This window comes from Prionailurus viverrinus, chromosome C1, assembly GCF_022837055.1.
Source record: "Prionailurus viverrinus isolate Anna chromosome C1, UM_Priviv_1.0, whole genome shotgun sequence".
Lineage (NCBI taxonomy): Eukaryota > Metazoa > Chordata > Mammalia > Carnivora > Felidae > Prionailurus > Prionailurus viverrinus.
Window position 1 is genome coordinate 201,827,254 of NC_062568.1, and position 17,204 is coordinate 201,844,457.

At 51.1% G+C, this 17,204-nt stretch overlaps 1 protein-coding gene across 1 annotated transcript in view; it reads right to left on the minus strand.

Annotated features, from left to right (window-relative positions):
• Positions 1-5,271: 5,271 nt before the first annotated feature.
• ACTL8 (actin like 8) overlaps positions 5,272-17,204 on the minus strand; it is a 61,550-nt gene continuing 49,617 nt past the window's right edge. Inside the window, exons 2-3 of the mRNA XM_047872577.1 lie at positions 8,505-8,880; positions 5,272-6,466 (exon numbers count right to left, since the gene is read on the minus strand). Of these exons, the coding sequence (XP_047728533.1) occupies positions 5,714-6,466; positions 8,505-8,852 (1,101 nt within the window). The 5' untranslated portion in view covers positions 8,853-8,880 and the 3' untranslated portion in view covers positions 5,272-5,713. The remainder of the gene's footprint in view (positions 6,467-8,504; positions 8,881-17,204) is intronic.

Consider the following 17,204-nt stretch of genomic DNA (forward strand, 5'->3'; position numbering starts at 1 on the left):
GAGTGGTTGTATATCGAGATCCTAACATCTTAGTGGAAAAGTTCATCAAAAGGACAGGATGAAAAGGAATCTCTGTTAGCAGCTTTCTGGAGCTTCAGGGCGTTCTTTGTGATGCCTCTGTGTGGTTGACTGCCCCTGGAGTCTTTAATCCCGGCTTTTTGTTGGCAGACCAGTGACTGGGGAGAAACTTAACCTTTGCTGAGCACCTACTACGTGCCGGGCACTGTGCTAAACCACTTTATAAACATTCTCCCGTTTAGCAGATCTTAAGAAAAGATCTTAAGAAAAGGGTTCAGCCCAGGGTAGGTGTCTAATAAATAGTCACTGAATGGATAAATGACTTTAAGCCCCATATCAGCCCTGTGAGCTAGGGCACTATAATCATCATCTCTTTACAGATGAGGCAATAGAACCAGAGAGGGGCAGTTCTTTGCCCCAGGCAACACAGCGTGCAGTAGGAAACAGAGATTCAAGCCCAAGTGTCTGATTCCCAAACCTGAGCTCTCTCCAGTCTCCCAGGCCGGGCTTCCTCCTTGCTCAGCAGGGGTTGGCTCCGGGATTGTGGGAAGTGAAAAGCCCAGGAGCTGTCCAGCAGTTGCATTGCTGAAAGGAGAACACAGGAGCCAAGCCCAGACTCCCAGCTGGGGCAGGGCATTCTCTTGCCCTCCGTAGGAATACATCTCCCCTCTCACCTTGGAGACTGCTCTTCCCGTGTCCCACACTCCGGGCCCCAGGCTCAGATCCCCCAAAACTGACAACTACCAGACAGCTACCGGATGACAGGACCAAAGATCTGCTGGTCCCTCAAACCCAGTGCAACTCCAAGTACCACCAACACCAAACCCCCCGTCTAAGGCATCAGAGCAGAGCAGGGTCCCGGATGACGTGGAACATTTCGCCTAGAGTCTGAATGCACGCTTTCCTGATTTGTGTTATCGTTCTTGTCTGGTCTCTCTCTAGACCGTTCTCCAAGCTATGCCCAGAGCTCCATTTCTTCAAGCGACGTCATGATTCTGCTTACAATTCCCAAGTCTTCACTCCTTCATGCAATACTCCATGTCCTTCAAGAGCTGGCCCTACCTATCTCCATCTTCTTTTGTCCCCCTCCCCACCGCTTTCATTCTCCAGCCATTCTAAGCGCCCCGTCGGTTTAATCCCCCATACCAGGTTGTCAAAGACAGCCGTGGGGCTGGTAGCAGGGACAAGCATTCCAACCAAAAGGAGCAGCGCGTGCTAAGTCCTGCTCCTCAGGCCAGAGTTATCTCAGGAATCACTTCCTACGGAAGATCCCTGTAGCCATCAGTTGCTCCCCATCCCTATGATATTTCTGTGTACAGAATGGGACTCTGCTCCATGAATCAGACAAGAAATTACCCTGCAACACTTCCCCCTGGAAAGTAAGCTAGCACCTTACGATGTTTTATCCATTTTGTGTCACCAGCACCTACCTGCCTGTGAGGAAGTAAAAATAAACAGAAGAGGGGCGCCTGGGTGGCTCAGTCGGTTAAGTGGCCAACTTGGACTCAGGTCATGATCTCGCGGTCTGTGGGTTCGAGCCCTGCGTCGGGTTCTGTGCTGACGGCTCAGAGCCTGGAGCCTGCTGGGGATTCTGTGTCTCCCTCTCTCTCTTTGCCCCTCCCCTGCTCACACTCAGCCTCTCTCTCTCTCTCAAAAATAAATAAACATTTTAAAAAATGAGTAAATAAACAGAAGAGCCAGGTTTTTGCTTGAGGACTTGGTTAACAGAGGCTGGTGTATATAGAACTAATAACATCGATAATAAAAATTATGATAATAATAGCTAACCCTTATGTGTCTGGGACCTGCTCAGTGTCTTTTTATGTTAACTCATCAAACCCATACGATAATCACCAAAACCACCTGAGGTAGGCATCTCCACCAGGCCCATTTTACAGATGAGAAAGCTGAGGCACAGGAGGCCAACTAACCTCCCCCAAGGCAACAGAGCCAGAAAGCAGCACGGCAAGGATGCCGGTCCAGACAGTCTGGCTTCAGAGTCTGAGCCCTTGTCCATTTCGCCATCTGTTTCTCTAAAGGGGACGTAGAGGTGGGAGGGGCAATCAAAGTCTCTTCTACAGCCAGGAGGACACCAGTGTTAACTTTATTCTCCACATCAGCAGACCCTAGAGCTCCTAGCGGGGTTATCTCGGGGAACTTGGCCTTCCACACCCCACCCACACCCTAACACAAGGGTGCCAAGCCCCAGCTTTGGAAGCAGAAACTGGCAGGACAGAACCCTCACGGCTGGGAACAGCCCCCCTTGGGGCCCTTCCGGTGGCCCCCTCCACCAGCCACGCCCAGCCCCCCCTTCCCCAGCTGCCGAGACCCTGCCTCCCACCCCCCTGCACCTGGTTGCCCCTGGCAGGCAGCCCCAGACCCCTCGTGGAGGATAAGCTTCCCCCAGCTCTGAGCAGCTGCCAGGCCATGCGGGAGCCGGCAGGCATCTTCTGGGCACCACTTGCCGCCCCGCCAGGCCTGGCATGCCAGCAGTTGTGCGTGAGGTTGATGGCCCTGCACAGCCCCACGGAGCTGCTATTTTTAATTTAATTGGAGAGTCGGAGGAGAAAGATGGTACCCAGCGAGGGAGTTTTAAAAGCTTTCGGGGTGGGGGAGGGGGGAGAGAAAGCGAAGAAAAGTTCGTAATTATACACCAGGCAGCCAGATTTGATGCTTGAACAGAAAGGTTAAATGTTACATTCAGAATAAAATGAGAAAAAGTCCTGATGACAGTTGCCCAGAGCTAAATAAGGAGGAAAAAAAAATACCCCTTGCCCATCTCTTCTCCAGCTTCCTCGTCTCCCTCATACCCGTTTCTGAGTCTCCCCCCTCCGCTTCTGCCTTTTAAAGCTCAGAAGGCCACAAATAAGCCAGTTTGGAGCACAAAGATTACCACTTACTATGTCAACACTTGATTGCCACCCCAAAGCAGCTTTCACTCGAGCCTGAAAAAAATCACACATTTTCATTTCTCAGGCCAATAAGGTCTGACAGGGTCCAGAAAACTGGGATGGCAGTCTGGCACTGTGAGTAGCCACATGGGCTTTAGTACGGATGGACCTAGGTTCAAATCCCTCCTCTGCCAAGGGACAGATGGTGTGGGTCATAAACAGAAGACTATAAAGAGACGGACTCAGATGGCACACTACTTTCATCCTTCCTTTTCCCACGGGGAATATAGATGTGATGCCTGGAGCTGCTGCAGTCATTTTGTGACCATGAGGCAAATCACTAAAAGTGGGACAATCGAGAGACAGCATCCTTGAGGATATACCAGTGTTCCCCAGGACTGCCTATTTGCAGTCAATAGAGACAAATCAATCCCAATGCGTTTCAGCCACTTTTAGTCTCAGTGTTCTCGAAATGCTGAATCCATTCCTAACTCTGACAATCCCATATTGGCCTGAGCTTGAGGGTCAACTTGAGCAAGAGCATCACATCACTAAGCTTCAGTTTACCTACGTGTAAATGGGGACAGGTGTCACTCACCTCACAGTGTGCACGTGGGGATTGAATGTGACTTCATTTCTAAGGCACAGTGGCTACTATTGTTGTTCACAGTCCCGATGAATGGGAAAACAATATCAAATTATAAAATGCCAAGTCACCTTTAATTCAGTAGCACTTTCTAGTTTTCCAAGAGACTTCACTCCCTTCATTTTAGCTCATCCTCCACCCCAAATCTCTGAGGGGAGGAAGTACTATTCCCTATTTTACACCTGGCAGCCTCAGAGAGGTTAAGCAACTTGCCCAAGGTAGCTTAGCTAATGACAGAGCCAGCCTGTAATTCTAATCAGATCCCAAGTCCCCGGGGCCTCGGCCGGGCTGGTTCTGAGCTGTTCTACTAAAGGTCCCACTTCTCCTCCTGGGTACCACTGACGTCTCAGGGTTGGGGACAAAGCTGTGTCTGAGACAATATGGTTCATGTGTCAACACAAGGTGAGTTGGACTCTGGCCTTCAAATTCCTCCTCCCGTCCCTGAAGCCTCGAGATTCCTTGAGCTCTAATCCCCCACCCACTGCACTTGTGACTCTATTCACATTAGGGGACCAAGAGCCCTGTTCACAAGGAGCCATATGACACAGTGGTTGAGAACCCAGGCTGGATTTGAACACCACGCTTGCCACTTAGCAGAAAAAGATATGTTCAAATTTATTTTGAGAGAGAGTGCACGTGCGCACGCATGCAAGTAGGGGAGGGGCAGAGAGAGAGGGAGAGAGAATCTCAAGCAGGCTCTGCACTGTCAGCGTGGAGCCCGATGCGGGGCTCAAACCCGTGAACCATGAGATCATGACCTGAGCCGAAGTCAAGAGTTGGACGCTTAACCGACTGAGCCACCCAGGTGCCCTGAGAAAAAAGTATTTGGTACATAAATAGTAAGTTCTATGAGTCAGGGTGAGCAGAACAGCTGCTGTAACAAAACAACCCCCAAATCTCAGTGGCTGAAGGTGGTCGATTTTTCCTCAGGTCCCAGGGCAGTGTAGCAGGGTTGGGTGGGGCTTGGGGAGGGGGGTCTATGTTCCATCTAGTCATTCGGCCCCCTTCCCCCATTGGATCCTCTGCATCCTGCAGGCTGATGGAGCGATTTTAAGGGTCAGGCACACACTGAACTGGCCAGAGCCTATGGCATGGTCACATGACCCTACCTAACTGCAGGGTGGGAGTGGGGTGCTGGGAAGTGTAACCACACGGCCGAGGAAGGAGGGGCGGTCTCCCACGGTCCCCAGCAGTCTCTCTCAGTCTGCCCCATGGAAAGTAGGCATCCTCCTCCCCCCAGATCACATGACCTTGTCACATTTGATTATTTCAGTCTCCGTCACCTCAAACAGACTTCCTCAATTACTGCCTCCGTCCCCCCGGTAGATCGCAATCTCCTTCAAGCCAGAAAACCCGGCATCTATCCCTCCGTGGTCCCCAGTGCCTAGCACACAGTAGGTCCTCTAACGTGTATGAAATAAATATTACATGAGTAGAAACTCAAACTTTAACAGAATTTCGGGACATCTGGGATTAGGGAGGGAACGTGGCGGAGAAAGAACGAGAGGCTCCAGTCCCCTGACATGCCACCCGGCGGGTCCCTAGAGGCTGCCCTGGCCCCACCTGGGTCCTCATGGACTCCCGCTCCCCCTGCGTCTTCCCCAGAGACCGTCCATCCCGCCGCCACGCATGACAGAAGCCAGCTCTGGTTCCAAAGAAGTTTATTTGCATATAAAACAAAACCCTGGCCATGGAGGGAGGGCCCTTTGGCTCACCTGCAGCAATTTCTCCCTGGCCGGAAAGAATAAGACTTAGAAACTTCACCTCTCCCATCCCACCCCATCTGGGACCCCAGCACAAGGTCCCATCTCACTCGCCCCCGTTAAAACCTACTGAACTGAGAGCAGGACAGCCCAAGGGAGATGCCAGCGAAAAATTAAGTGGCTACAACGGAGACGGTAAGCGATCACTCGCCTCCAAATGACAGACCACCCCCTGGAGACACTGCCTCCGGAAGGCTTCCAGGGTCGACCCCCTGTCCTCCTATGGGCTGGATCTCACTCTTGAAACAAGATAAAACCCTAGTACCTAAAAAAAAAAAAAAAACCCTCATGAACTCGGAATTCCAAAACCAGCTGACCCCACCCCTGCCCAGGCCCCCGTCACTGAAATTAATCCCCTCTAACCATGGCGGGGGCGGGACCCAGGGGCCCACAGGTCACAGCCTGAGACTCTCCTCATACTCCTCCTTGGTCATCCACTCGGACCTGTAGGTAGACAGATGGGCCACGACGGACGCTCCCAGCCAGACGCTGAAGTTTCTGTTGGAACCCACCCACATGGTGGCCTTGGAGGAGGAGAAATGATCTGCCATCAGCTCCTTGTACAGGCGCTTGGTGAAGCCGGGGTACAGGGTGTTGCCCCCGCAGGCCATCACGTGGGAGGTGAGCAGCGGGTGCATGGAGGCCTCGCAGGCCAGGATGGCATCCACCACGGCCTGGGAGATGCCGGGCCCTTGCAGGTCGAACACCTGGGGGCTGAAGAACATCTCGGGGGCCAGCCGCTGCATGGGGGTCAGCTCCACGCGGGTGCCGTCGGGGAGCTGGTAGGCGTTGCTGTCGTCCGAGCCGCTCGGCAGGCTCTGGCGGAAGTCGAGCGCCTCCCCCAGGTTCTGCGGCACATAGCACTTGCTCATCTGCGTGGTGGCCACCGTTTCCAGCTGAAACAGGTTGTGGCGATTGCAATCCTCCTTAAAGAGGCTCTTGAAGAGATAGGCCGCCAGATCCTGACCCGCGAACTCCAGCGTCTTGCCGCCGGGCTGTAAGGGGCGGCCCAGATGGAAGGGCTGCACGCGGGTCAGGCCGTAGCCGGAATCGACCACCACGCCGGTCAGGAGGCCCGAGGCGTACAGGGACATCTCCAGCTGGTCGGCCAGGAGTACGGACGGCACATCCAGTAACTCAAACATAATCTGCAAGAAGGGAGGAGAGACGCTGGGTTATTCCCCTCCCCCACCCCCGAACAAGGATCCAGCTCTGTCTTCCCCAAGACTGAGCCACGTGCCCAGCTCTCAGAATGGAAGCCGGTGCAGACCTGTGTCCCCAAGGGATGGAGGCAGGCGGCTGCGGGGGGGGGGGGGCGGTGCCCAGAGGAGGTGGGGCACAGGCCCCCCACCCCCCACCCCGGGAGCTCATGCTGTGGAAACCAGGGAGGCTTTACAGGGATTCGGAGTCGGATTTGCCCTTGGGGAGTTTGACGACCACATTCGGGAGACCCGTTTGGGTGGAGGGGTAGGAAGGTCAGCTGCGTGTCAGAAACGGTGCTGAGGCGCTTGGCTCTGTGAGCAGCGGTGGACCCAGGGGGGCTACAGCCAAGGGCAGATCCGCCGCCTGGACCATCTCTTTAGAAGAGGGAAGAAGAAATCAGACAAGAAGCAAGTGCAGGATATCCACCACTGCCTCCAGAAAAGGGGGGGATGGAAGGGGAGGGGGGGAAGGGAGGGGAGAGGGGGAAGGGAGGGGAGGGGGGAAGGGAGGGGAGGGGGGTCAGGAAGGGGAGAGGGGGAAGGAAGGGGAGGGGGGAAGGACAGGGAGGGGGAAGGACAGGGAGGAAGGAAGGAAAGAAGGAAGCGAGGGAAGGAAGGAAGGAGGGAAGCAGGGAGGGAGATAAATCCACTCACCTCCTGGTAAGTGAAGCCTTTTTTTTTTTTTCACACATGGAGGCAAAACTGGGATTCTGACATTTAGGGTTTGGCAAAATCCCTAGGCTGATTTTCTCCCCCACCCATCACCCCCTAGATCTTTACAGAGCCTCCCTCCCACCGCCTCCCTAATTGCCCAGTTCTGACTGCAGCCCCATGTTTCTGACCCTACCCACACAGAAAGGTGGCACCAGTGGGGGCTCCCGTGACCTTTGGCCACACAGCCACCACTTCCTGCCCCAGCGGGCCCATCTCCCCCGCTCAGGGGGAGGGGGCTGCCCCATCCCCGGACTCAGAATACTGTCCTGCCACCATCCATTTCCCAAATGGAAGCCAAGGCCTTCCTTTTCAAATGGGAAATCAAATATGAATCCCACTTAGAACTCTCCAGGAGCTTCCGATCTATTTAGAGCGGGGGTTGGCAAGCATTTCCTATAAAAGCTAGACAGCCGGGGTTGCCAAATTTAGCAAACAAAAATACAGGCTGCCCAATTAAATTTGACTCTCAGAGAAACAACAATGTTTTCGTGTACGTATGTCCCATGCACTACTTGGGACACGCTTATACTAAAGTATTATCTGTTGCTTATCTGAAATTCAGCTCAGACGTGCATTTTATCTAGCAAACCTACAATAAGTAGGTCTTTTAGCCTTTTCATGCTATATATACAGTCTCTGCCACAACTACTCAGCTCCGTGGTATAAAGTAGCCAAGGACGATATGTAAATGGGTGAACATGGCTATGTTCCAATAAAACTTTATTTATAACAACAGATGGTGGGCCACTTTGGCCCACCGGCTGTAGTTTGCCAAGACTTGACTTAGGGTAAAATCAAAGCCCTCCCCACCCACAGGCTCGGGCCTACAAGACGCAACCCCTGTGACTTCACCTTCCTGCCTCCCTCTTCCCATCCTCCCTGGTGACTGAAATCACCTCCTCAGAGAAACCCTCCCTAATCACTGTCTCCCCACCAGCCAGCTATCACCCCATTTCATTTTGTTTCTAGCAGTGATCACTCTCCGGAATTCTTAGTGGGTAACTTATTCAAGGTCAAGTCTTCCCCAAGGATGGAACATGATCTCTGAACATTTCGGAATCCATGAGCAAAGGACCCAGCGTCTCCCCATCTTCATAGACTATTTCAACTGTCATGTCCCCGTCTGTTGGAGGAAACTCCGTGAACCCCATCTTGCCTAGAACAGGTGCCAGGCACACAGTAGGTACTCAGGAGACCGCGATGGGGCGGATTCTTTAGAAACAGAGCTCCCGACCCTCCTCATGTCCAAACACAAGGTGCCAGGCCTTACCTCCAGGGTCTTCTGTCGGTCCGCGGGCTCCCTCAGAGGGCACTCTGTGACCATCACGGGGGAGTCCTCATGCTCCCGCCTGTGTTTCTCCAGGACAAATGACCAGATGTGCTCCACGCCTTCCCAGTTGAGGACGCGGCCACGCTGGATGGGGTAGCTGAAGGTATCAGGGCGGCAAATGTCGATGCCCAGACTCACACGCCTTCGGGCATAGCTGGGGCCGGGGTTCTCCCTGCACGGGATGTAGTTCACGATGCTCGGGAAGACCATCTGGGGCTCATTCCACCCAGACAAGCCAGCCTTCAGAAAGCCAGACCCGTGGTCGATGATAATGGTCCTCGCGGCCATGGCGACGGCAGGGATCTTCCTGACTCGACTGTGGAAGGAAAACACAGGGAGGGAAGTTACTTGTGAACCCATTCCAGGCCACGGTGGGCTGCTTTCCACGCTCCGCCCCAGAATCGAACCTCAGGCTCCCCTAAAGCCTGCCGGCCTCCCCTTCCAAGCCTCTACACAGGCTGTGCCTGCAATGTTCCTCCAGCCCCAAACTCCTAATCATCCTACAAGGCCCCGCCTGGGAAGTCCTGCCACGCCCTCCTTCCCACCCACTTCTCCCGTTGTACTTTGCACACACTGTTACCCCAGGGGCATGCTTCTGCTCCACGGGAGTAGAGGTTGGGCCGTGTTATTCTTGGAAGCCTCGGTGAGAAGCTTTGCCCCCAGAAGCTCTCAGTGGTGGCTGGCTGCCCGATTCAAGGACTCAGGGACATCAGCCTCAGGGGCCACCGCCATCCGGGATAATAGCGTACTAGCGACAGCATCGTGAGCAGGGGTAACGACAGTGACAATGGCCACCGGCAAAGCTGCCTTCCTGGGGTACGCACCCTCTGTCTAGCTCTAAGAGGGAGTTTGCCTGTGAGGTTGAACGATGTGAAACTGCCATTCATGCCTGCCAAAAATGATCAAACAGCAGCAGGCTTCCAATGGCTTGAGCTGGCAACCATTCCATGTTCATACCCACCTGTAAGGCAGGTAGCACGGTTGCACCCATTCTACAGGTGGGGATAGTGAAGCACGGAGGGCTTAAAATTACTTTCCCAGGGCCACACAACCGAGAAGCAGGGCTGACACCTGTACCCAGAGCAGATCCCAAAGGCCACACTCTGAGCATCAGGCTAGGCACGAGAAGTGGGTTTTGAGTAGGAGCCAGGCAGCCGAGTTACTACATAAGGGAGGCCAGGCTGTCAGCAGGTTGGCTAAGCATGATCATGGACAGTTCCAACACCCGTAAAGTGGGGGGAATAATAAACGCCATGCTGGAGAGGTAGGTGGAGTCACTATGTGATTTCCAGACTTACTGCAAAACTCCAGCAGCCAACACGATGCGGCATTGGTGAAAGGCTAGTGACAGAGGTGCCTGAGACAGAATGAGGAGTCCAGACACAGATCTTCACAAAGAAGGAGAACTGGTGTTTGGCAAGGCGCAAAAACAACGAAAGGGAGGAGGAAGAGTCTTTAAAAGAAACGGTAGGGAACGATTGGATGTCCACACGCCAACAAAAATGAACCTTAATCCATACCTCACACCTTATAAAAAACTAACTCAAAATGGGTCATAGATCTACATGGAAAACCTAAAGCCATAATAAAACTATCCAAAGAAACAGAGGCGAAAATCACTGTGACCTCAGGTACAGCAAAATTTTCTTAGATGGAACATCATTAGCCTGGCCCTTAGAAGAATGAACTGATACACTGGCCTTTGTCAAAATTTAAGAAATTTGCACTTTGAAAGACACCGTGAAAAAAAAAAAAAAAGAAAGAAAGACACCATGAAGGGTACAAAAAGACAAGCCACGGACTGGGAGAAAGGATTTGCAAATCGTACGTCTGATAAGTCGCTTGCATCCAAGAACATACAAAGAACTCACAAAATTTGGCGTAAGAAAAACAATCCAAGTTTTCAAGGGGCCAAAAGATCTCAACATGTCACAAAAGAAGATACACGGATGGCAAGGAGCCATATGAAAAGGCGCTGGGCATCATGAATCACCAGAAACATGAAAATTAAAAGCAGCACTGTGTGGCTAAGAGAATGGCCAAGGTTAGAGGCTGACCAGACCTGGCGCTGGTGAGGAGGTGGAGGACCAGTGCCCTCGAGCACTGCTGGAGGAAACGCAATTTAGAAAACAGTCTGGCAGTTTCTCCTCTAAAGCGAAATACACCCCCGCCATCCCTAGGATCCCCACTCCTAGGTTTTCTCCCAAGGAAACGAAAACATATGTTCACCTGATGCTCACGTGAATAGTTGCTCTATTCATAACGACCAAAACCCCAGCGGCTGCCTAAAGATCCCGCGGTTGGGGAATGGATAAACGAATCTCCATCCAGCGGACTAATACTCAGTACCGAATGACTGGTACGCATAATCACACAGAAGAAATCTCAAGTGCACCAAGGGAAGGAAGCCAGACTCAAAAGGCAATGACTGTATGATTCGAATCCCATGACAATTCTGGGAAAGGCAAATTATAAGGACAGAAAACAGATCCGTGGCTGCCAGCAGCTGGAGGTGGAGGGAAGGCGGGGGCAGTTGCCCATGAGGGGTCATGGCAGGATTTGGGGTGATGATGGAACCGTGCGATATCCGGGTTGAGGGTGAGTATCACTGGATGTGTTGGGCAACTCATGCAACTACACGCTGAAAGGGGTGACTGTTACTCTAAGTAAAAAATGTTAGGGGCGCCTGGGTGGCTCAGTCGGTTCAGCATCCGGCTCTTGGTTTCGGCTCAGGTCATGATCTCCCAGTTCGTGCGTTCAAGCCCCACGTCGGGCTTGGAGCTGATGGTGTGGAGCCTGCTTGGGATTCTCTGTCTCCCCCTTTCTCCGCTCCTCCCCTGCTCATGCTCTCTCTCTCTCTCTCTCTCTCTCTCAAAATAAATAAACTTTTAAAACAAATGTTAAGGGAAAACCCAGTGGGCGTGAGGACAAATGAAAGCGCGTGAAATCACCTTGCAGAATATGAATTGTTGCACAGACCGCAGATGCGGTGTCTCGAATGTGCGTGGGTGTTTCCTGTAAGACAGACATCCAGGAAGGCAGTTGGGCCCGAAGGTTATTTCTGGGGCTGTATTCCACCAGCTATATGCTCTGCTTCCGTTCTGGGTGGCCCACGACTAGGGAGCACGGCAGCCACCGCCTGGCCCCGGCCAGCGGCTCCCCCGCACCGCCAACCTCGGGGCAGTGACTAGGCTTCACCGCTTTGAAATCGCTCTGACATCAGATGGGGCAAAAAGGAGAAGAGAGATGGGGCCAAGGTGTTGGCCTTCTCCTTGGCGTGCTGCCAGGCAGAGTGACGGATTCCTCACACTGCATCACCCGGTGAGGGAGAGCGGCGAGCCCGGATGGCATTCCGGGAAAAGAGCTCTGCCCCCAGGTTCCCCGCATCACAAGAGCAGGGTAACCGGCGAACGCTTCCCTGGCCTGGGCGTTCGGAATCACGCGACCCCACTGTGGTTGTGCGTCAGGAGGCTGGTGGGGGGGAGGGGACTCCAGGCCGGTGGCCCAAGTGACCTGGCCTGGGAGCAGAAGGCGGGGGAGGCAGTGGGCCATTCCTCTCCTGGACTAGAACACATAAAGGAAGTAGACAGACATGAAACCTACATACTCAAAAGCATTTTTACAGTCATTTACTCCACAAGCTCCTACTGAGCACCCTCTATGTATACCAAGAACTCTCGTAGACTGAGTGGCTCCTGCCCTCCTGGTCCTTCCACCCTACTGAGAAAGACTGTCAGTCAGCACCAGACCAGATATATCATGCCGGGGGCAGGGGAGGGGGGGGGGAGGCGATTAGTACAATGAAGAAAAGTAGGGGTGCCTGGGTGGCTCAGTCGGTTAAGCATCCGACTTTGGCTCAGGTCACGATCTCACAGTTTGTGAGTTCGAGCCCCGTGTCGGGCTCTGTGCTGGCAGCTCAGAGCCCGGAGCCTGCTTCAGATTCCGTGTTTCCCTCTCTCTCTGCCCCTCCCCTGATTTGTGCTCTGGCTCTCTAAAATAAACAAATGTAAAAATTTCTTTAAAAAAAGTAAAATCTGGTAAGAGGGACATGGAGAATAAGGAACACAGAGGTGTGGTGTTGTTCTCAGTGGGGCAGCCAGAAAAGTCCTCTCCATCAGGTGACATTTGAGCAGAGGACTGAAGTGAGAGAATAAGGCATGTGATTACCTGGAAAAGCATCTAAGCTCAAGGAACAGCAGGTGCAAGGGCCCTGAGGAAGAAACTGCTGGATGTGTTCTAGGAACAGCCGGGATGCCAGGATGGTGGGGATGTAGCGGGCAGAGGGAAGGGTGCTGAAGGTCTTGGGTGGGCCTTGCAGGCCTTTGTTTGTTTAGAGACGTGAGAAACCACTTGAGGGGGATGAATACAGGAAGGACATGATCTGACTCAAGATGTCCATACATCCTTTGGGCTGATATGAACAAGGGACCGCAGAGATAGAAGCAGGGGATGGAAAGGTGGTGACAGGTGATGGTAGGTAGCCTGCACGATGGAAGCAGCAGCGACGAGGGTGGGAAGTGGCCGGCCCCTGGATGGGCTTAGGAAAGGCCGTTATGGTGGAGTGGGGGACTGGGAGAAGGATAAAGGAAGACGTCAAGATCTGGGGCCTGGAAAGCCACAGGAACGAAGTACCCACTCACTGAGATGGAGACGACAGTAGGGGGAGCGGGTCTGGGGCAGGGAGGGAGTCGGGACGTTTATGTTGGATGTGCGAACAGTTTGTGATGCCTGCTGGGCACGTGTGACGATGTCTGGCGGCAGAGTCTGCAGATGTCTGAGCTGGAGATATAATTGGAACTTACTGAGTGGATGAAATTGCCAGTTTTGGGGATGGGTGAACTCACGAAGAGCCTCGAGGTAGATCAAGCCCGACGCCTGCGGGTAATTTAAGGTCTGGGAGCTGGGCGTTGAGAAGCAACCAGCAAAGAGGATAAGAAGGAATGGCCGAGGGGCTGGCGGGGCGTCTCAGAGGCCAAGCAGAGAAAGTATCTCGAGAAGACAGAAACTAGATGAAGACCAAGGAAAAATCTGTGGAATTTAAGCCACACGGAAGCCACCGGTAGCCTTGGCAAAAGCATCTCATTGGAACATCACCAATGGAGGAAAGCCTGAGGGGTGGGAGACGGGGTCTACAAAACTGGCTCTGGGGTGGCAACAACATCAGCGGAGTCCGCAAGAAAAGAAATGTTAGGCGTTCCAACTTACAGGACAGAGTCCCCCACACGATGTACGTTTTCTGATCCTGGGTCCCAGAAAAAAATTTCCATAAAGATTTTCGCAGGCTTCCGGTACCGGTCGGGATGGAGGAAGCCCAGCACAGCCCCGCCTGCCACTGAATGTAACTAACAACATCGGATAAGATGCAAAAAGCGAAAGAAAAGCCAAAGCGGCAGATGAAAGGAGAATGGAAACTTGGAGGTGAGGTTCTCGGCCGTTCTATTTCCCTTTTCTCTGAGGCAGGTTCCCAGCAGGGCTTCAGGAGTGGGTCACTGACAAGTAAGACCCAGGGAAAACCTGTCTTTCTGGCCAGAAGATCAGGAAAGGGGGCCTCTGTAAGTCAGAGAATGTGGAAAGAAGACAGCAGAGGAGGGATCCCCTCATTCTGCGTTAAGAACTGGCTCAGAGCCCAGGCTTGCCTGTGCATGTGAGGGATTGACCCAAAGCAGCAGAGGGAAGGCCCTACGAGCCGACCCGACTTTGGAACCACTGCCCCCCGGATGGTCCGAGCCCACCTGGGCGCTGGATGTCTGTGGGCCGCTAAAACAGAACCAAGAAAGCAAGCCGATCTCCAGGGGAGTTTCACAGCACACAGGGGTTCACGGATGACATTCAGGACACCCCACACAGAAACCAAAAACCAAAATTACTCAACACGCAAAGAATCGGGAAAATGTAACTGACCGCTCCTTCAGGGAAAACATGCCCATGCCAACCCTGAGCTGACCCGGACGCTGGAATAATTCTGAAGACATCTGAGCAGCTGTTACAATGGATGTCAAGGTAGACAGGCTGGAAGTGAATGGACAGACACGTGTTTTCAGCGAGAAATAGATACTATAAAAAGAAGCAAGAAGTATGCTTAATAGCTGGAATTTGTCAAAAAGAAAAAAAAATCTGTGCAGCAGTAGAATAAAGGTGTCAGAGCAATGATTAAGAGAAATTAAGATAGCAATAGAGGGGGCGCCTGGGTGGCTCAGTCGGTTAAGCAACCAACCGACTCTTGATTTCAGCTCAGGTCATGATCTCAGGATTCGTGAGTTCAAGGCCTGTATCAGGCTCTGTGCTGACAACACAAAGCCTGCTTGGGATTCCCTCTCTCCCCCGCCCTCTCTCTGCCCCTCCCCACTGGCATGTGCTCTCTCTCTCTCAAAAAATAAATAAAAATGGTATCAATAGAAATTTTCCAAACTGAAAAACAGGAAAGAAATAATAAAAAAAAAAAAAAAAGCCTCAGAGACCCATGGGACTATATAAAAAAGTCTAATATTCATGTCACTGAAGTCCCACAGTAAAAAAATATTTGAAGCCGGGCACCTGGGTGGCTCTGTCAGTTAAGTGTCTGACTTCGGCTCAGGTCATGATCTCACAGTTCATGAGTTCAAGCCCCACATTGGGCTCTGTCCTGACAGTTCAGAGCCTGTCAGGAGACAGTTCAGATTCTGTCTCCTTCTCTCTCTCTCTCTCTTTCAAAAATAAATGAACATTAAAAAAAATTTTTTAATAAAAAATATTTGAAGTAATAATGGCTAAAAATTTCCCAAATTTGGTGAATGACATAAATCTGCCAATTCAGGAAGCTCGGCACATCCTGAAGAGAATCCGTTAAAAAGCAAAACATGTGTAGGGGCTCCTGGGTGGCTCAGTTAGTTGAGCATCCAACTTTGGCTCAGGTCATGATCTCACCGTTCGTGAGTTCGAGCCCCGCATCAGGCTCTGTGCTGACAGCTCAGAGCCTGCAGCCTGCTTTGGATATTGTGTCTTCCTCTCTCTCTCCTCCTCCCCTGCTTGCACTCTGTCTCTCTCTCTCTCTCTCTCAAAAATAAATAAACGTTAAAAATTTTTTTTAAATAAATAAATAAAACACGTGTAGACAACAGTGTAGTCAACCGCTGAAAACAAGGTTTTCTCTTGCTCAATGCTGAAAGCCTCTAGAGAAAAAGGAAATGCATTATATAGATGGGGGAGCGACAATTAGGCTGACTGCAGACTTCTCATCAGAAAGAAATGTCAACCCAGAATTCTATACCCACCAAGAGTATCCTTCAGGAATGAAGACAAAATAAGACATTCTTAGTTGAAGGAAAACAAAGAACATTCACCCCCAGGAACAATTCTTTAAGAAATGTTAATGAAAGCTCTTCAGGTTGAAGGAAGATGATGCCAGAATCTGGAACCCCCAGAGTGAAGGAGGGACAGCAGATTTGGTAAGTAGTTGGACAATAATGCCTTCCTCTTAAAAATCGGTAGGGCCGTTGAAAGCAAAAAGTTGTAACAACGTGTGCTGGGGTTTCCAGTGTCGGCAGATGTCATACGTGTAACCCCTATGAGGCGGGGGAAGGGACCTTTGTGGTTGCAAGTTTCACACGCTATGTGAAGTGTTAAATATTGACTCTAATTAGAACGTTGAAGGCTAGGCATATATGTGGCAATCCCAAGGACAAGCATAATAATAATAATAATAATAATAATAATAATACAAAGAGATAAGCCCCAAAATCCAATAGATAAAGTAAAATGGAATACTAAAAAACATTCACATAATTTAAAACATGGCAGGGAAGACAGAACAGAGAAATGGAAGCACAGAGCAGGGTGGGGAGACAAAAGCAGTAGCCCTATATCCAACCGTATCAACAATTACACTAAAATAAAATGTCCCGAGCCATGCCAATTACAAGACAGAGACTTTTAGTTTGGAATAACAACAACAAAAAGACCTAACTGTAGACTGTCTCCAAGAAATCCACTTTCAATACAATGATAAAGATTAGTTCCAAGTAAAAGGATAGAAAGAGATAAAACCACGTAAGAACGAATCAAATGAAAGCAGCAACAGCTACCCTAGTATCAGACCAAGTTGGCTTCCGAACAAAGACTATCACCGGGAACAAAGACAGATGTTGCATAGTGGTAAAAGGTTAGCTCACCAAAATGTCATCATAACCCTAAACATATGTGCATCGAACAGGTACTCAAACTCTTTAAGCAAAGACTAAAAGACGCATAAAGAGAAATAGAAAGATCCACTATTCAACCTGGAGGCTTCGATCCCTCTCCCAGTAATTGAGAGAAAAAGTAGACGAGCCAAGCTGGCTGTTGAGGATTTTCACATCTTTGCTCATTTTCCAACTGACGTTTATAAAGCATTCCATTAAACAAAAGCAGAACACACATTCTTTTCAAAAGCACGTGGGACACTCACCAGATAAGCCACCTTATGAGCCACAAAACAAACGTTCACAGATGTAGAATTGAAATCACAGAAATCACATTCTCTTATCCTAAAGGAATTAAGCTAGAAGTCAAAAGCAGAATGATATCGGAAAATCCTCAAACAACTGGAAATTAAACAGTACGAGTCTAGAGAACTCACGGGCCAAAGAAAAAAGAAATAGAAACTATTTTAAAATGAATGAAAAT